A 20,676-nucleotide genomic window follows, 5' to 3' on the forward strand; every position below is an offset into this window, starting at 1 on the left:
TATGGCTAAGTCCCAGAGCGAAAACACATAGTAATTACGAACGCTCTATTATTTATTATGTTATCCGTACTTATACATACAGGAACATTGAACAATAGGCGTACCGTATTACGGCACAACCCTCATCAACCATTAAATCACAGCGGTTGTTTTTAATTATATTTCGTAGATTGAGGTCAACTTGTTTAATGACAGGCTTTTAATTGGGACAGCCAGTTTATGATGGATGTTGGTGAAATATACATATAAGGCCGCTGAAATCATTAAAGGTTGCGAAACACTTAAACAAACATCTCAGTAAGTATATGATTCATGATTCAGAAAATGTATGCGCGTGGAAATCCGCGGTTTCTTTGAAAATCTCCGGGAAACGACTAAGCTATTACGTATAGTTATTATCTAATTTACTCAACTAAAAACCATTAACAGGGTTGAATAAATAAGCGGGCGAAATTTTGCCTACAATAATATTACAATTAAAGGTAATCTTCTTTTCAGAATCTGATATTTGAAGGACGGATGCTTCAATTTATTCTGAAAAAATTATAAAACCAAGAATAAAAAAAATATCTTAAAGGTAAGTTGCTGAGATAAGTATAAGTCCTAAATTGATGATTTCGGCACGAAACAATTGCTCATCGTGTCGCTCACAGCGACGCCAATTTAGACAATATTCCCATAACTTACTTAACTTTGAAGAAAGAGTAAGTAAGTGCAAGTGATAAGTACATGGTACATGTACATAAGTACATGGGCTAAAGAACTATGTATCTATACTTCCGCTTTTGGATATTTTATTGGAATGTATAATAATTATTATGACAGGTACATAATTTTGGTTTATTTGATAATCATACTGGCTTTCAACAGTTAATTGGCAACGCCACCACATTGACAGATTCATTATATCACACAGAAATGACTTAATAAACCAGTCAATTGATTATTCAGGCAATTTAAAAAGTTTTTCGTTCGGGGGTTCCTCAGGAATCGCTCAGATGCGGTTCAAGAATACGAGAAAGAGGGATTGGCATGGTTTCGGACATGATTGAATCGACTAGGCACGCGTCGCTTCAATCGAGATAGGGAACGAAGGGACGTGTCAAGACTTTTTACGACGTCTGAATACCCACAGACGTAGGGAAAAGAACGTTATGGGATTTAGGTAGATATGTACAAAAACCGAATTCGTAGATTATGATAATTTATTGCTTTGGAGCTGGTAGCTAAAGACGACAACTAAGAGAAATTAACTTAATGTATTTATTTGATTGCAGTTATAATTCTGTTGTCCTGAATATTTGCATCCCTGGTTCCTTAAGAGCTCAATCATCTATCATTCGTGATAAACGGTATTGATTGTAAGACTTTTGGTCAACCAGTCCTCAGGACCTAAGCGTCACATCTTAGTATTATCATTACAGTTTTGGAATAGAGACATTGCTCTACGCACCCTGTACAGAGCGCATCCATAAGTGCAATAACGTTAGTCAGTTATGAGTAACCGCGTTTGATCGGACAGTTTGATTTGACAGCAGATTATAATCAACCTTTCAAAAGCCTGACGAAAGTAGCACTAACCACAAATGAATTCACTGTTCGTATCACGATAAGCGTTTATTAAAGAATAAGTTACATAAAGCAAACAACTAACATTCCGCATTCTTCATATACACTTATTCCTATAAATTAACGCACATTTTACCGATTACATAAATTAAAAAAAAACGAAGTGTTTTTTCTAATACTTCATAGCATCGAGGAAGTACAACAGGCTTGGCTTCCGATTCCGACCTTGGCTAACGAATTAGTCATGCGATATGGGTTACTAAGCCATAATACACTTGTAACGCAAGAACATTGTCACACTATTACGCTAGTACTTATTCTATTAAAGCAAAACTTTTGGAGTGTGTGTGTTTATTGTATCTACGAGCTCAAACTGCTACACCTATTTTAATGAAATTTAGCATAGAGCTAGATGTTATCCGGCTATTACAAATGGTTTAAAATTTTGCAGCTTTATTCGACATTCACGACGACGAAGTAGCTACAAATTAAATCAGTAGAGAAGGCCCGAAACTCAATTATGGCGTAGTAATTAAATTTATTTTTTTTGCGCGAAAATTTTACACCTTTAATATTAAATTTCCCCTTCGCGCCATTATTCGGTAATAGTTAATAAGTACATGCTACTGAAATCTGACAGCTGTTTATTTTATACCCCTCGTAAACTTGACGAAAATGGCTTAAAACCTCCACAGAACTATACATACCATACATGGTTAAGTTCCAAAACGTATGTGTAAAGGTACAAGTGTTAAATATTCATGAAAACGAAACTATAATTCCAAGAATTATGAGAGCCCAGAGTTTTTAATATTTATGACCACTATCACGATAAGGTTCTTTTACGTTAGCGGGCCACTTGAAATTAATCTTTGTTTTTAAATCTAAAGAGGTTTTGCTACTTTCATGAAGTTCTTCTTATCTGAATAATTGAACCTGAGAAAGTTGGGTTAATCGCGGCGAAACTATAAGAGAGGTTTTGGACGAAAAACAAAGGACGGTCAGTGGAATGAGATTCAGCGTTGATACCAGACAATTGTTCCTTGATCTATCTTAAGTATTAGATATAGAGATCCCGGACGGTACAGAACATTAAGATTCCAAGCAGGTTTTATGTAACGGTAAGATAAACAATGAGTAGCCTTTTGTAAACATCTTTTGCGGGGTTAGTTGAACTCAATATTGGCAGTGCTTTACTTAAGTTCAAAGTAACAACAAGAAAGAAGTCTTGGGGTGCGAGACTAGTACTGAAAAGATTTGTGCTTTTCTGCTTATAGTCACCACTGACTAAGGTTGACTCGCTGGATTCCGTAAAAAATCGGGGTTTAGAATCGCCAACTCTCGGCGAGTAAGCTTGGGGAAAGAGGATTTTTTCGAGCAGAACATTTTTCTTCCAAACGTTACACAAAATCTTCCATAAAACATTATTACATGAAGAAACCTGGGCCTCTTTGGTACAGGTGTCTTGTAGTAAATGTATAATACTTACAGCGGGTAATGTTACAGGTATGCTGTAATCCTCCTGCACCTGGGGCTTTTTTTCAAAGGGCCGCACGAAGTAGATGAGCAGCGCCAGCGGCACGGACAGGGCTGATACGGCCCCGAAAACCGCCGCGAACACCAACCACGTCCAGTCCGGCATTTTGTTCTAGCGGTATTTACTGAGGACAAAGAACATGAAATGGATGAAACTGTTACTCTGCAAATACAATTAATGATCACTGTTATAGTTCAAATGATTTTTTCAAGGAACATCGAAAGATCTCAGAGATTATAGAATCTTTTCAAAAATGGTTAATGAGTTTATTTATCCGCCAAAAAATACGTCCTGGAGAACATAGTATTAAGGAGTCCTATAAAGCAGAAAACCTGTACCCTTCAGATGTAGTCCGCCAAAAATAGCAAGATTTTCGAAACCTGACCAAGAATAAATCAAATATAATTTAGATCCTTGTTAAATATAACTTGAATATTAGATATTCAGGGCAAGTTCCGAAGTTTGACCTCAAGCAACCTTCAATCACATCAAGCATGGAAATATTATACGCTGGGGATCGTACTTGAATTCTACTAAAGAACTTCTAAGAAAACCGAAATTTGTAAAGAGGATTTATGAAGGAAAAAATATATAAAGCCGTTATGACGAGATATGGTATGAAAATTCAGGCGGAAGAAGCCCTCTTGACGAGTCTAAAAATATTTTTAAGCTCGTTAAAATGCGGGAAGATAAACATTTATTCATCACCTATTTAATTTAAATGTAAAAAGATTGGATTCATGTTTTAGCGCGCTTTTAAACATAAAACACGCGTACATTTGATGACAAATAACACGGGCTGAAGATCGTGTTTCACTGGTTAAACCAGGCGCATAACAAACGAAATTTGAATAATTCATTGTTATAACTCGGCGGGATCCGTTTCGTAGGCAAACCATATTCGCGCAGATGATTGGGTCAACGAGATTACGGATGAAGCGACGGGATCAACTTGTTTATAACACCTGGCCTTTTTACGGAGTAGGAGTGAAAGGAAGTACTCAGATAAATTATCTCAATTTAAAAATAATATAATGTTGAGGGGATAAATTGCAAGCACGGCAAAAAAGTGTTAACTGTCTTCGTATATTTTGGAAGGCTGATGCGTTGTAGCGCAACTTGGGGGAGACTAAGGACCAGCAGTGGACCGCTATAGGCCGACTTGATTGATTGTTTTTTTTAGTACGACATTAAAAAGGTATTCTCTTTAACCTGTTATCGTCTAGCACTACTTTTGTTTTTATCTAACATTCGACTACCAGCTCATCTTTGTTTCCAGCATTTACCTAGGACTTAGTTAAAACACTCAGTGTGTAAGTCCCGAAACAGTCTCTTTATATTCTTTTGAATCTTAAAAGGTAATGATATTTTAATTTCCTTCCTTAAGCTTAAGAAAACAAATATAAAGTTTATACAAATACAAGCAAATATAAAGTTTTTAGGAAAAACTATACCCATTCGTATCCTCATTTATACCGTATTGCTTCATCGAAATAGTATTAAAAGTTTATTATTTATTGCAGTTTGACCATACTTTTTCAACATGCGATTCACCTTAAAGGCAATTTATAACTTATTTTGTCCTTACCAGAAGCGTTATTTTCTACATTTTATTCAAGTAAAATCACGCGAAATTTTCTTTCGAGTTCTTAACATTATGCAAATTGTCTTGGTACTGCAGAATTGTCGTCACGAGCTTAGACTAGCATAATAATTACAGCTAGGTCAGCGATAAAAGTAAGTTGATATTAAGAAAATGGGTTCAGTACTAAAAAAACGATTTAGAGCTTTAATGACATCACTAAACATTTACTCGAGACCGGTCAACGATGAAAGGACAAATAAGACAAAACTGCGTTCAATAATATTTTTAATGTACTCTCAGAAAAAAGGGCTGGAATTAAATATGAACGAGAGTAGGTTCAAAGATCTGAAAGCCATCTCTACGTCTTACAGTACCTAATGTTATCGGAGATGTGGAAGAGAGATGCCGCTCATTTTCGTATAGCGAACTGTCACGTTTTCACAACGGCTATCATACGACGTAGTAAGGCGTCTGGAAATATTTTTTAACCATTCGGAAACGATAAACTCTTATCATCCCGAAATTATCCATGTAAAGAGGTATCAAAAATATAAATGAACTATCACAAAAACATTGTTTTTTTTAGTCGCATACACTTAACCTAAAATTTTCTAATTTCAAAGTGTGAATTTGACTTCTTGCCTTTTTTACTTTTCGATCTCTTTTTTCAAAAAGCATCGTTTTATCGTGTCGGAAAAAAGTCCTGGAAACCCACCACCACAGCTTAAAATATTATTGTATCGCACTTGTAGAAAAGAAACGCTGCTCTCCGCCCTGCAGTACGCTGTCACGCTCACACAACCGCAATAAGACGCACGTCCAAGTATACGTACAGTGTTAGATTGGCAACTGTTTCAGGATACAACAAAATAACGTAAACACGGTCATCTTTTGTCCGGACACAAAGACTTGACATGACAACCTTTATGTTTGCGAGAATACAGCAGGCTTTGTTGTCGAGACAATAACGTACAGTTCAGCCAGTGATTGGCTCACTTGTTGATTGACATTTTTGTGGTAAGAGGCCGTATTATGATAATTTTGGGGTACATCTGTACCAGCGATAGAACAGACTATCTTTTTGGGTAAACATCTTTTGGGTAAAAATGTCTGATCATCCGTCAAAAGGCTGTTTATTATTAACCATAAAAGATAGACTGTTGAATTTTTCGAAATACATGACGATATTAACTAAAATAATGCTTGTTTGTAAGGAGCCCTCACAGTTGTGAGTACGATTCGCACTTGACCGGTATTTTCTTAAAGCACGGCGATTTTATCTTTCTTTAAAATGTGCCTCAACTCTTTTTTAGTCATACTTTGCCGGTAGTTAAACATAGGTATGTAATTAAAATGGTCACCAATCCGCATTCAATTACAGGCTGCAGCAAACACGGATGAAACTCATGTATTATTCAAAATTCTATTGTTACGAAATAATACCTTCATAGTATATTCACAAACGGATTACAGAACGCTGTTGCTAAGCTCTATTATCCATTACAACTCCCACCGGAGGTGTTATTAGTGAAACCACACGTTTATACACGAATATAGGTGTAGAAGTAAAAGAAATTAGGAAAACGGATGGCAACTTAATCGTTTCAAGTAAACCCCTGAACAAAGTCGAAATTAATTTGTCTAAAAACGGATCCCTGTTTGTTCAGGCTGCGATGCCTACAATTCCTCCTTCCCAGAAACGGAATTACATTGTTAGCTGCATACAGCGTGGTACATAGTTCCATACAAGGGGGGGGGTGGCTTCCTCCCTCCGCCGCGTCCCTTCCTCGCCCGTGACCCGAACTCCGTATTTCGTCTTGGTTGGCACGGAACTGCACAATGCATGGATAATAGGGTAATAGGCTAATAGGCTAATAGGATAAAATATCGCAGAGCCTGTAATGTTTAGGTGACACGAACGATGAAGTTCTTCGATACGATAAACGATTTTGTATCGACTTGTGAAGGCTGAATGTTATTGTTAAACAAAATATTATTTAATGTTTGTTGATGGTAGGTACTCTATCTATAATATTAGTTTAGGTGTGTATTTAGGTACCTAGTACCTATACAAATTTGTAGGTACTAATAAATTAGAGTGCCCGAAATTAATACATTTTCCAGTTCTAACTGAATATTTCGAATGCTGAAAGCGACTGAAGGGTAGGTAGATAAATGTTTTACATTTAGATAACAAACATTTAATTACATTTTAACTGTAAAACAATATTTGCCTGACTGCCACATCTAATGATCGATAGCAGGTAAAATAAAAAGCTCTATGTATATATCGAACAGACTGGTGCAGGTTTACAGAAACCAGGTATGTTTTCTTATTAATAAAATTTTGTAAAGAGAATCTTTCCGATTGTTGAAAAAATATATTGTACCGTTTATAAGCGAATAGACGAAAAGCCAACGAAATTTTATCAAGAACGCAGTAGCAGTGTGAAATAGACTCAATTTCGTTTTCAGAAAATGCTACGATGTAGCCCGTAGTCCCGCTACGGGAGATAGGGAAATACGAGAGTACATCGATCTTCAATGACGTCACTGCCATGGTTCGCCACTTGCCTACGTAATTTGCTACGACAATTTTACGCTCAGATAAGTCTATTCAGATGCATGTAAATGCTATAAAGAGTCCTCTTTGCTCCTGCATTCATTGCCATACGGTTTCCAGTAAAAATTAGTTCAAAAGTCAAAATATCAAATCAAAAGTCAAAGTCAGAAATGTTTTCAATCAAAAAGCAATTTATTTCATTGATTTGATTGAATCACATGAATTCTAAATCGAAAACACGTTTCCTTTGATATTGGAAAACTTTTTAATCAAAATTTAAAAATATCTAGTTTGCGTTTTCCGCTAAATATAGGAAAAGTAAAATTGAACAGTCCACTCTCTTATCAGATCAAAAAAGCAAAAGTTTCAGTTTGTTAATTATATTGAGTAAATTATATCACAAGTTTCTTGAGACAAAAAAGGTTGTTTATTTTATTGGAATCTTGTTCAGTATACATTTTCGTTAATGAATTATCTGAAATTGTTTTTATTCAATTCTTTACTACAATCAGGCTGAGATAATACTCGTATATATAAAATCACATTTAGTCCCTAGAGGAAACAAAGAAATCACGAACTAATCTAGATGAAAACAATACCATCTTTCTCATTCTTTAGCTATCAAAGTGGTATTAAGGTATTCTAAACCATACCTTCATACTTATTAGGGTGATTTTCCAAGTTTTAGCTCCGAAGGTGCGACCTGTGACCTGACGCCCACCGAATTGATTTGACGTTAACGATAATACGGTAATACTAATTAGATTAATTAATTTCTTGTGGCAATATTGTGGGCTGGGGAATATACTATATATTTCTACTGTATTGAACGCGAAAAGTTACGAAATGTCGCGTTTATAGTAGAAAATATGTTACTGTTGGACGTATTTTAAGAAATGGTGGTGGATTAGCATAGCGGCCTTCCTTTTTTGAGGGAAGGCGGAGAAGTAGTTACACACTCTTACCAGCTAAAACCACCGGATTCCTTTAAGACTCCAGTGATGTGTGGTATAAAGGAAGGGTCCCTAATACCACAGGATCGTTAGAGAAACTACCGCGATCCCCGGTAGATGGATACAATATGTTACCTACAGCACTATACAATAATAATATCTGAAATATCTGGTAATATAAGGATACATTATTCTCCGCCATGTTATTAAATTATGTTGAACAATTTACATTACTACTGTAAATAGCATGGGAACATATGCTAAGATAAAAGACTTTGGCAAGCGAAATAACAATGATAAAAGGTAAAAAAATACTGTTTTGGTTTTATCTAAATTAAAACTTATTTTCAGTCTAATTACCGGTAATCTACAAAAATAAACTACAAAGCAAGTAATATAAAAGAGAGCTACATAACCAAAAACATTATAATAAAATAATCTTTTATTTCAGTATCATTACAAGAACGCTGAACTAGAAGCAATTCTGAATAATCCCTGGTTTTGACACGACACTAATGAGGGCTTCAGCGTACCAATTACGCAGTTTAATAACTTTCGACCTTAATTAAAAGTCTAAAGGTCGGATTTCCAGTGTTATGGTTTTGTATATAAAACTTCAACTATTGCGATTAGTACCCAACAGGTAGTTATGCAGTAATCAGCTTTCATTGTAGAACAATTAAATGGCTGTTTCTTTTATGCGGGTACTTTCAACACGGTATAATTAAGAACTATACTGCTAGAACTATTACACAGTATTAAATGGAAGGAAATACATGAAACCAAATGAATGAAAAGGCAGAAGTGGAAATAAGTAGAAAAGTATAGGACCCGGGGAAAAGCTACGCCGATTGGATCCCAGCACTTAAACTTGATGATGACGACTGAGAATAAATTCACTGACTGAGAATACACGAACAAACTGAACTGTAGTACCGTAGAACCAAAATGATATTAGTATTTAAAAATTCAAATCATATTTTTTGAGGCAGACATTGGTCATCAGTAGACATATATTATAGAGCCCATATTCAGGTACAAAGACATCACAGGTCTGGGGTTGAGTCTTCAAGGCTTGGCTGAATAAAAGACGTAACAGCAGCTAAGAGAGGCTTTCACCCGTAAAACCACTTTTGATCTGTCATCTTTCAAGCTCAACAGGCAAGCGGTGGGGCTTTCCTCTTCTCTTGTATCAAAAAAGCGAAACAATATGCTGTGATAGAATGCCTTTGATAACTAATATAATAGAATCTTTATACTATAAATTAACTGTTAACGACTCCTAAACGGCTGGACCGATTTGAATGTTTTTTTGGATGCGTTTTGATGATGCCCTGGATTCTCTAGTTTTACAAATCAACGCGGCAAAAGTTGACAGCAGGAGAGAGCAGGTTGAGTAAAATTGACACCATATTAGCTATAAATGTTGATGGTTTGTGTATTACAAAGTACCTCATTTGGCTTGAAACTGGAAGGTTTCAATTGTTCCTGTTCCTGTACCGCCCGATAACTTAATGGCGCTTTTGTATACAGAGGTCAAAGAAACACAATGCTATCATTCTGTTTGTAATGTGAGGTTTTATAACGGTTAAGCGGGAGTTTTAACCGAAATGTTGCCAAGCAGAAATTGAAAATTATTGTCAACGTTTTTTACACGTGCCGCAGTATGTGAAATGTATATTTTCAACTTGGATGTTCTGGTTACAAGCTCCATTCCGTGAAGCTAAAGAGAAAAAACGAAATAATTAAACTGAAACCTTTTCACTTAAAGTAATGATAAAGTTTTATCTTATCTTAACCTGCTCCGTACAATTAAGCCGAAGAAAAACAAATCGAAAAACAAAAGTTATAAATAAATTTGTGGTATCCCGCTATAATTTAAATTGTTTAGCTATCACGGTACATTTTGACAGACGAACAGACAGACGTGCAGACAGCACAACCTGAGTTATAAAGTTTCGTTTTTAGCCTTTGGGTGGAGACAGGATTATTCCCCTTAAACCATTAAAATAAAAAATTGAAATGTAACATACCCTAAACTCTTTCTCTAATCAAAATGTAGGTAATCATACCTAAAATAAAGCACTATACTTGTTAATATTATTAATAATCGATGCCGACTTCGAAGCGAAACAAAGAAAAGTGCAGCTGCATTTTCATGCAAAATTTAACACCTTATGAATAGCTTTCCTCACAGATTCGCTTTACTAATCCCATTTATTATTGGGATATTTATTTGCAGGTACAGTGTTAATATTCAACATTTCAGCCGTCACCGACAATATTTTAAGCACCTTTCTATGGAAATGAATATCGTTACTCTCAAAGGGTCGAGGGTGGTCGTTTTTTTTATTATTATTAACAGTATCTTTTGTATACCACATAAATATTTTTTTTTTAAGAAAACCATCAATTTTCTCAATGCCTCTCCATATGAAAAAAAAATTGTTAGCAGATCCAATTTTTTTTCGGAATAACAATTGCTATTGACTATTGATTACTGCTTTTTATACATTTATTTTATTTTTCAGGCATATGTAATATACGGGTATAATATGGGTACCTGAACAATGTTAGCTCCAGAACACTCCAACAAGATCACTATTGACCGAATTGCTCTATGTGCACTTTCGCTTGCATAACGTTTACGTGGGTGGAGTGACCAATACATGTATGTATATGACCACGTTTTAATGTAAATTTAGAATACTATATTTCATTATAATCTATCTTATACAATATTGAACATTTTATGTATTTTTATATAGAGTGGACTTTAAGTCGTCGATAAAAGGGTAGAGTCTTTATATTTATTGGGTGTATGAAAAAGAGAGATTTCTTTTTGCCAGGTATGCCCACGTTTTATGAAGCCCTTATTTTTTATCCCGCCTTTACCCATGCCTGTCACAGTATAAGTTTACGATGTCCACACAAAGTCACGTTCCATAACAGATGGAACTAAATTTTATGTACGCATAAAACCCGAAAATAAACATGTAGAGCGATCGACCTGTAGCTTCACTTATCCATAATAAGATCAGTTTTTCAGAAATATGGAAGGCAAGATAGGAAATTTTCTCGTAAGTAGAAAATAGATTAGAAGCCAAAACCATTAAAAACCCGTTTATTAAATTCAATAAATTTAAATATATTTTTTTCATTATTTATACGACAATTTGTTTTATATAAATATTTGTGACTGATAAGCAGAGTTCCGTAAAGAAAATGATAAAAAATACTACATACTAACACAAAAGAGAATGTATCATGCAAAAACTGGGTAAAGCCCAAATAAAAACAAATAACTAGCTAAGGCATCACACTAGACTTACCTGTTAATATATTATCCTAAAACAACGATATTTCTACGTACAATCGATATACACTATAACAATTGACATGAAACGTTCAACTAAACTAATCGTATGTTGTCTTTCAGTAAGACTATTTGACTACTACATTTTTCACGCCAGCCGGGTCGCCCGGCGGCGTTGAATGTCCTTTACATCACTGACACTAAGTAAAATTATTATTTTTTGATAAAAAACCACCTTTGGACAAACTGAGCATGCGCGAACCCTCGCCAATTGGACCAGAGCTCGCGTATTGGAAAGCATTAGACCCAATTGGTATGCGGTGCACATACACCCGTATTTTGTTACGAAAATATCATTTACAATGCATTAAACCTCTAAGTACATCCGCTTCGATATTAAATGATGTGTTTCCATACATTCATATCATTTCGCTGTCAGTTCTGTTAGAATTCGTGTGTCGTGACGCCTTGCATGTATAGAGACGCTTGCGCGAAGCATCGATCGATAGAACCACATGTACAGCTGCAATAGGTCCGGTAACAATGCCGGGATTAAATGAAAAGCTGTCTTGTGAGGTCGACATAAGGTGTAGTTAACATTGATCTTAGGTCCTAAGGACAGCGGCTCATTCATGAAAGTAAAACAAATTGTTTACTCTGCAAATAAATGTCAATAAAGTTCAGATTGGTTGTGTCAACCAATACAAAGCCGTTGGTATTTACAATTTAAAGAGTCCTGTAGCCTTTCGGATAGGTCATAGTGGGAACTACGAAGGATGCGACCCGAAGGTGTATTTACGTCGAGTCTTTTATAGCCAAGGTGGGACTGTAGGGTACAAAGTACACTATTGTAGTATCGGGGGTCATTTGTACATTTAAAACAATAAACTAAAAGAGCAGATATTAGGATAGATGATTTTTGTAGGCCTAAAATGTTATCGATTGTTGTTAACGTTTAAGTATATAATTCGTAATTGGCATTCTGTTTTAAACTAAAGGAACTGAACCTCTAAAAGACTTGCAATTGTGGAAGCGAGGCAGCGCTCTACACGAATTATAGCAACATCCCTTCCTTGCGTTTTGACCAGTGACCAAGACCAGATGTAAGTTATTAAATGATGTAACGGTTTACTCACGCGTATTTATCCGGGTAAGGACTCCGGTTGGGTCCGAAACTAGTAGGGCTACCCCGATAAATACGCGTGAGTAAACCGTTACATCATTTAATAATGAATCATTCTCACGACAGTTACTATCAAAATACCAGATGTAAGTGTCTAAGCTGAAGATAGACCACCTGAACAAAGTAATATTAAAAAAAAACGTCGGGTAATGCAAAATCGAAGATATATTTTAAGAATTTTAACATCATTATTTCCATAATTCGATTTGGAAACATTAATATAAAATTTATCCCAGCTAAAAGAGATTTGTATTAAAGGTATAACCTATTCGTTCAAATGAATTATTGAATAGAGAATTAATTTCAATGCTAATGGCGTCGGGTAATGGACTGGAAGGATATACCGGCTTTCATAATTAAGTTTACATCTATTCCCCGATATGAATGCGAATAAGGATTTTACTTAATCATCTTATTGTTCCTGTTTTCGTGTCGGTGATAGAAATATAAACTACTTGGATGAGGTAGCTTATTTAACATCAAAATCAAAATGGTCAAGTTTATGTGGAAATTAAGCTTGCTTTGAGAGCTCATAGTAGAAGTTGCTTTCAGCATCAGCGCGCCTCCTGACTTACAAGGTAATTCTATAGCAGCTGTGAAAGTGATATGGCGTCTATATGGAGTAAAACGGTTCACTGTTTCACAACTACAAAGGTCTTACTCTAAGACCTGGTGGTAGCCCCTTAGCTATACAAGCACTAAGAGTCAAACAAGACCTATTCTAATTGAGTCAGGAGTACCCTTAGGACAGAACGGGTTTCGGAAGGATCTATGACTATTTACTTAGGTACGAAAGCGACAAGGCTTCAAGGGATCCACTTCTTCTAATTAAATTTACCAACGCCTTTATGTTCTATTTTTACGATTACTTGGAAATTGATTTACTTAAAGAAATTCTTTCTTAGGTGAAGTTTATCAGAACTGTCAGAAGCAGTTCTTCTTTTCGATGAAGCGTAAATACCGTTATGAGGTTTATATAAATATTGTTTGGAGTTTTAGGTAAATCCGTTGCTAGGCGCTCTCCTGCTGTGTCTGTTTGTGAAGGGGTTTTGTTTAGGTAACCATAAATATTGTTAACGAGGGAAGTAGAAATTTCTGGAATTTCCGAATCGTGTTCCACTGGCGGGATGGTTTCGATTTACTTACCATACCATACCATTTGTTTGTGTATGTGTATTTGTTTTGTTTGTCTGATTGAAGTTTGGGTAGCCTTTGTTTTTCCTTGCGTGGTAGTACAGTGTGGTTGCACTATTACTGAAATAATTGGTATACATTGAAGAATTTCACTAAATCAGGATTGGTTTAAAAAAATGGGTTTTTAGTAAACTAGTAAAGGTCCTACATATTCCATGACTACCCACATCATATTGAAAAGAGAATTTAATTTCCATTTGGTCTTTAAAAGGCACATCGAGTGGGACATTTTATGAAAATGTATTTATTACCTGACGTTCTCATAAACATCAAACGAAATTTCGTACGAGTACATTACCGCTTGGTAAATCAATTACCTAACATTTTAGCAGAACATTTTCTAGTACCCAAGTCCCAAGCATATTTATATTTTATACAAGATCGGCTTATGGGTTTTTGATTGAGTTACGAAGCATTAATAATTCACTCCGGCTGACGTAATATCGTGTAAGTGAGCGAGAAGACCCCGTGAATAATGTACTCAGAACTTAGGAAGCTTCACTTACAAATAAAGTTAACGTACCTGCTTGGAAGTTTCTAGAAAGTTTTCCGTTTCGTCTTTGTTTTGTTCCCTTCCTTTCAAGGATTTTTGTAGTTCTCAAAGAAACAATGATGTGCCGTTGACACGGATGAGTAAATTGCGTCTCATAGAGATATAATTTAAGATTTTGAATTTTAGACAAATACTAGCTGACTCGGCAAACATTGTTTTTGCCATGTACCTAAATTGTTTCTAGGGTTTTTTGGTGAAAAAACATGCTTTACAAACTTCATTTTTGGTATTGGATAACCATGAGCAAAACCACCTTTTTGAATTTATTAAAAATATATCTTGAAGAAAAACGTGAGCAAAAGCTAAAAAGCAAAATCTAAGTCGTTGGAAAAACACAGGACAATTATTCAATATAGCTTCTATCAACAATCTAAATGGAAAATCTACGAGTATTTTTTATATTTTCCCTTAATCGTTCGGAATAACTAAGAACTAATAATAAGAGAAAAGTCTTACGTCTGTAACGACCTTCGTTACGTTACCTGGCAACAGTGAGCTAGGACGAGGACGCGACCTTAGATAAGGGCGTAGCGTAGTACTCATTTTTGATGAAGATTGATTTGTGTTTGTATAGAGGTGCCCGCTATATCTTAGACTAAGTAGGAATGAGTTTATAATAATAGGCACATGGTATCCGTCGCACGTTTGCACGCAAAGGGTAAAAGCGAACGCGTGACTAAGGCCCCGCTGCCTGTCATTAGGCTGAATCTCATGAACCACGATTCCCAGACATTCGAAATATTCACAGATGCTGTATTTTTGTTGCCGCCATCCAAATAATGAAAATCTAAATCGACGGTTGGTGCGAGCATAGCATTTGTGAGTGAGCGAGTCCCTTTGAAATATTATTATTTCTTTAGCTTACACATATACCCGATTCATGACAACAGTTTCTTTTTGGCAACCTTTGCTGATAAAATACTAGCAGAGATACAACTTGTACAAACAATCCAAAATTTGAAACAGGGTAGACATAATCCTGTGTATTAAGGATTGCAACCCATTGCCATACACCGACAAAAAAACGCGGATGACGGCGGTTCAGGTTTAGTCAGTAAGAGTCTGACACTACCCATTTCCTCCCCCAAGGGAGTGGGTGTCTATGAGGATTCCCCCGCTTTAACAAAAAAAAAATTACACATAATCCTAGGGAAATAAAATACAAGGATGTTAACTGTTTAACATTTAATTCGTGGTAATAATTTATTACACTATGCCGTACATATGAGACATTTTTGTTGACTAAAACTTAACTTATAATGTAATTTACATACATATCACTTAAATAGATCATAATTTCTTGATTTCATTCGATTTCCAAATAGAACAATTACATATACAACAGGTATACAACGCTAATAAGCAAATATATATTTTTAGAATATCATATCTTTGCTTAAAATTTATGCGTCAGATAAAGCGGCAACACCAGGGAGTACTTTACCTGAAAAATAAAAATAAATTAGTATATATATTTTGAAGTTTTGTACTACGAACTCTAACTAAAACTAGATATTATTAACTGGTACTAGATTTGATCAACTGGACTAATGAATATTTTGAACAGACAGACAAAATACTTATTGACGACGACTAAAGATTTTAAGTCTTTGTTATCCCAGCACTACGTAAACTACGAGAGATACTCTAAAATACACGTTGGAACCCTAATCTACAATTTTAATTAGATTTATTAATTAATCAAAATCAATTAATACTACCAATACATTTACTAAATTTCAATTACTACCGGACGACATAGGACCTACATTACACAGTACACAATAAAAAAAAGACAACAATTCTACCAAACAAAATAAAAATATAAGGAAAATTAAAGTTACTTATGACAAGGAATCTTCACCTTCTTTCTTCGAGTATAAATAGTGTGCGATAAATAAACACAAAAGTCTTCAACATACAAAACAAAATATCAATGAAAAGTGCTATGTATTGATCGAAGTAAAGCTTTCATTCAAGAAAATATAAAAGTAAATTGTGCAGTTAAATGTCTTGCATTCATTACGCGTCATGGGGTATAAACAGGGTCTACAAATGGCCTACGAGGGCCTTCTATGCACTTGTAGAAGAGAGTAATGAGGTGTCTCGCTTCCACAATTGCATTAGTAGCTATTTTAAATTTTCGAGATAAGCCCTAATCTCTTAATACACCCACAAACGCGTTAAGAAGGTTCTATCAGTTATTATTTTAAGTGACGGCGATAAGTCCTCTTAAACTACAATCGCGGTGAGAAGGTGCACTTTGCCCTAGGTACGCGATATTAAACCTTATGAACTCACCTTCGAGCAATTCTAGGGAGGCGCCACCGCCGGTGGACACGTGCGACACCTTGTCCTCGGTGCCCCACTTGGCGCAGCAGGTCGCTGTGTCACCTCCACCTGTTGCCAATTATATGATAGAATATATTCTAAGAAGTGAAACTATTGACGGAAGCATGATATAAAAAGCAGCTGAAAACGATTGAGCAAAATATGTATATCCCTTGTTTGTCAAGTCAAATGTTGAGAATAAAAACCTTTTAGAAGAACGTCTAGCATTGGAGAAGCTGTCATTCATTGGCCTAGCCTTTTCCCAACTATGTTGGGGTCGGCTACCAGTCTAACCGGTTTCAGCTAAGTACCAGTGTTTTACAACGAGCGACTGCCTATCTGACCTCCTCAACCCAGTTACCTGGGCAACACGATACCCCTTGGTTAGACTGGTTGTCAGACTTTTCAAGCTTCTGACTACCTGTAACGACTGTCAAAGAGGTAGGAATAACAGCCGGGACCCACAATTTAACGTGCCTTCCGAAACACGGAGGAACTCGTTATGGCAAAGATGGTCACCCATCTACGGACCAACCGCGTCAAGCATAGCTTAACCTGTGATCGTTTCACTTATTCGGTTATAGGTTAGCGACAAGCATTGGAGTGTAAGGTCCTCTCTCTTTTGCTTTTATTGCTGCCAATAATGTAAACATACCTAATTGTTTCAAAATGAACATAATTTATATTCATTCCATCATAACTTATGTTCAGAATTAAAGTCGTGACCTTAATTACTCTGAGAATTAACTATGGTACATACCAATGATGGTGATGGTTCCATTGGTGGTTGCTTTGACGACACCGTCCATAAGAGCGCGGGTGCCTCCAGCGAACTTCTCAAACTCGAACACACCAGCAGGGCTAAACAAAATTGCACAATACAGGATCGAATATAAGGTCTAGATTTCAACACACAGTAGTATAAAAAGTATCTGTAGAGTTAATCAAAAATGGTACCGTATTCATACAAAATAAGGTCTATTTTTATATAAGCACAGAAACGGTACACAAATTTTAAAATTTAAATATTATATTCTAAAATATACGTACCCGTTCCATACGATGACCTTAGCTCTGGCGATGGGGTCAGCGAAAAGCTCCCTAGACTTGGGTCCAACGTCGAGACCCATCCAGCCCTCAGGGATACCGCTTTCAACGTCAGCAGTACCAGCCTAAAAAATTAAAAGTAAAATAAAAATAAAATAAGTTTTTTTTTCTTAATAATAAAAACAACATCCATCGAATAGTTGACATTTGCTTTTAATCTATATGTTTTCTCATAGACATTAGCCTCATGGTCGTAAATTACATTATCAATGTTATCATGAATGTTATGTCTATTAAATGTTCTAATGGATATTTATTATATCCATTGGATAAAGGTAACTGATGTAGAAAGACAGTTAGCCTTTCCTACCAAATTTGTTCACTTGCTTCCACAGATTTGAAAAAGAGTTAAAAATAAAAATGTTATATCTGAGAGTTTCAAACTTATATTTTATTTAAAAAATCCCCCTACCCATACCTATACTAATATACCCAGGCTCATGACAAGCATTTGTGGATGCTTGTGTTTGGCGTGATTACCTCAATCACTCGTCCAAGCGTACAGTCAAAGTTTTATAAGTAAAGACTCACCTGTGCGTTCTCATCAAACTTGTCAGCAGTGATAAAGTCTACTGGGAGGTGAACTTTGACATTGTTTTTGGCAGCTTTCTCCAAAAGCTTAGCAACGATTTTAGCGCCCTCAGCGTCATACAAGGAGTTTCCAATCTGAAATGTATCACTTTATTAATAATATAACTGTGAAATTAAAGAAAATGAATATTCATTATGTAAGATTGATTAAAAGATATAAACAAGGAGCCTCCAAGGTCAGAAGGGCCCTTCTTTTTTCCTTTCTAGATTTGTTATCAGATTAGGAGGCAGATGTAGAGTAATCAGACAGAGTGTAGAGTAAGAGACACAGCAGTGAGGTCACATAATAATTAAAATCCCCCTCATGAATGTCATAGTAGGATAATAACTACACGAAAAATATTTTATTTGTATACTTACAGCCATCCCCTTAGTTTCCTTGAGGAAGGTGTATGCCATACCACCTCCAATGATCATCTCATTAACTTTGTCAAGCAAGTTCTCAATGAGCTGAATTTTGTCCGCTACTTTAGCACCACCCAGGATGGCAAGGAATGGTCTGGAATACACATAATAAATGAAGATTCTTTCACTTAACTAAGAACAATTGAGTATTGAATGAGACCAATAAATTATGTGAAACGGGGATATTGCTTTGCTTTTGTTAACATAATTTTCATTAACTAATCAAGGTTTAAAATTAACAAAAAATTAATTTAGAAATCAATTATCAACGATTTTAAGACATGCTGTATAAAAAGTAATAATTTACCTTTCAGGCTCATGTAATGCCTTAGCGAAGTACTGCAGTTCCTTCTTGAGTAAGAAGCCACTGGCCCTCTGCTCAAAGCCCTCACCCATCATGGAGCTGTGGGCCCTGTGGGCTGTACCTGTTACCAATAAAACAAGTAAATTAGAGTTTACTCTATTTCATCCACATCTCTATTATTATTATTTATTATTTTATGACTCCCACACTAAGGAATTTAATTTTTGCAAGCAATTGGAGATCTACTACTAGAGCATTTCTGACAATCTTATATTCTAAAGTGTTCTCTGTTTTTTCTGTTGATACAATGAATTTTGTCCTGATGAAAATATATTTAATAATTGTAGTTAAGTTGAATATGTATTTATAGAATACCAAAATCTTATCTGAAATTTTATTACGAGGCCTTCAAATATACAATACCTACTATTAAACAAGCCAACTTACCAAATGCATCATTGATATAGACATCACCAAGTTTCCTCAGACTGGTCCTGAATGCCTTGACCTTCTCAGGGTCAGCCTTGGCCTTAGCACCGGAGGCATCAATACCCTTGCCTTCCTCCTCAATGTGGAACCGCAGGTTTTCCAACAGGATGATAGATCCTGGGGCAGGGTCCGCACAGGCAGCTTCCACCTCAGGACCAACACAATCTGCGAGGAATGTTACATCCCTGAAACATAATATGTTTTAAAGTTAAAAAGATTGTTATTATTATTACTTAAATAAGAATTAGTAATTTGTCAATGCTTTTATTATAATTATTTATTATAAAGTGCGTAGTGGACTATCATGTTGAACTTTATATAGTTTAATTATCAGAATGTTTTATAAACATGACTTATCAGTCTGATCAGAAACTCATTAAATATTGTTAAGGACATTGAAAGCCATTTTTCAAGCAATATAGTACTTACTTGTTTAGGAGCTTCTTGAGCTCTTCGGCGACCGGCTTCAACGTATATTTAAGATTCGCTTGACCATCCGGCCTGCCGAGATGTGACATAAGAACGACAGACTTGGCACCCTTTTCCAATGCATATTTTACAGAATCCAATGCAGCTACGATGCGCTGGTTGTTGGTGATGACTCCTTCTTTCAATGGAACGTTGAAGTCTACCCTAAAATCATACAATTTATTTTTAATTAAGTAATTAGTAGATTTAGCGCAAACTTTGACTTTAAGTGGATTTTAAGTTACTATTACTAACCTCATAAGCACACGCTTGCCGGCTAGGTTAAGGGCATCAATACTTAGTTTGTTTAAAGCCATTTTGATAGAAGTTTTATGGACTTTCTTATATTTTCACAGCCAAATCTGCAAGAACTCGGCAAGCGAATTCCAAAATGTCAAATATAACCTTGGGTATGTCAAAGAGGTCATTCTTTCTTGCCAACGTTAATAACTTACAATGATTATTTTATTTTTTAGCAATACTCGCAAAAAAGCTTTAAAATATTATTTTTTTAAATAAATTAAAATA

The 20,676-nt window shown here is 35.6% G+C and overlaps 2 protein-coding genes across 7 annotated transcripts in view; both read right to left on the reverse strand.

Annotated features, from left to right (window-relative positions):
• The window catches only part of LOC113494494 (PDZ domain-containing protein 8), a 33,815-nt gene extending 21,191 nt beyond the window's left edge, over positions 1 to 12,624 (reverse strand). For 4 of the 6 annotated variants that reach the window (XM_026872865.1, XM_026872866.1, XM_026872868.1 and 1 more), the window contains exons 1-2: positions 11,540 to 12,623; positions 3,059 to 3,230 (exon numbers count right to left, since the gene is read on the reverse strand). In XM_026872865.1, coding sequence (XP_026728666.1) covers positions 3,059 to 3,211 — 153 coding nt within the window. In that variant the 5' untranslated portion in view covers positions 3,212 to 3,230; positions 11,540 to 12,623. Of the gene's footprint in view, positions 1 to 3,058; positions 3,231 to 11,539 lie in introns of all 6 variants that reach the window. The other 2 variants (XM_026872862.1, XM_026872864.1) reach the window with 1 other exon arrangement.
• Positions 12,625 to 15,621: 2,997 nt separating this feature from the next.
• LOC113494495 (phosphoglycerate kinase) lies at positions 15,622 to 20,562 on the reverse strand. Its single transcript, XM_026872869.1, has 10 exons — positions 20,404 to 20,562; positions 20,110 to 20,313; positions 19,639 to 19,865; positions 19,195 to 19,312; positions 18,843 to 18,981; positions 18,423 to 18,557; positions 17,835 to 17,956; positions 17,545 to 17,645; positions 16,755 to 16,853; positions 15,622 to 15,897 (listed from the first exon to the last, which is right to left on the reverse strand). Exons 1-10 carry the CDS (start codon positions 20,463 to 20,465, stop codon positions 15,857 to 15,859), a joined length of 1,248 nt encoding a protein of 415 aa, XP_026728670.1. The 5' UTR covers positions 20,466 to 20,562; the 3' UTR covers positions 15,622 to 15,856.
• Positions 20,563 to 20,676: the final 114 nt, after the last annotated feature.

Source organism: Trichoplusia ni, chromosome 5 (assembly GCF_003590095.1).
Source record: "Trichoplusia ni isolate ovarian cell line Hi5 chromosome 5, tn1, whole genome shotgun sequence".
Lineage (NCBI taxonomy): Eukaryota > Metazoa > Arthropoda > Insecta > Lepidoptera > Noctuidae > Trichoplusia > Trichoplusia ni.

Bases quoted from the DNA above. Each gene is read 5' to 3' on its own strand.
- LOC113494495 (XM_026872869.1), bottom strand. From the start codon at position 20,465: ATGGCTTTAAACAAACTAAGTATTGATGCCCTTAACCTAGCCGGCAAG. The intron at 18,982-19,194 runs GTAAATTATTAC...TGTGTATTCCAG, and splicing joins GCATTACATGAGCCTGAAAG to ACCATTCCTTGCCATCCTGG. The intron at 17,957-18,422 runs GTGAGTCTTTAC...TTAATTTTTTAG, and splicing joins AGTTTGATGAGAACGCACAG to GCTGGTACTGCTGACGTTGA.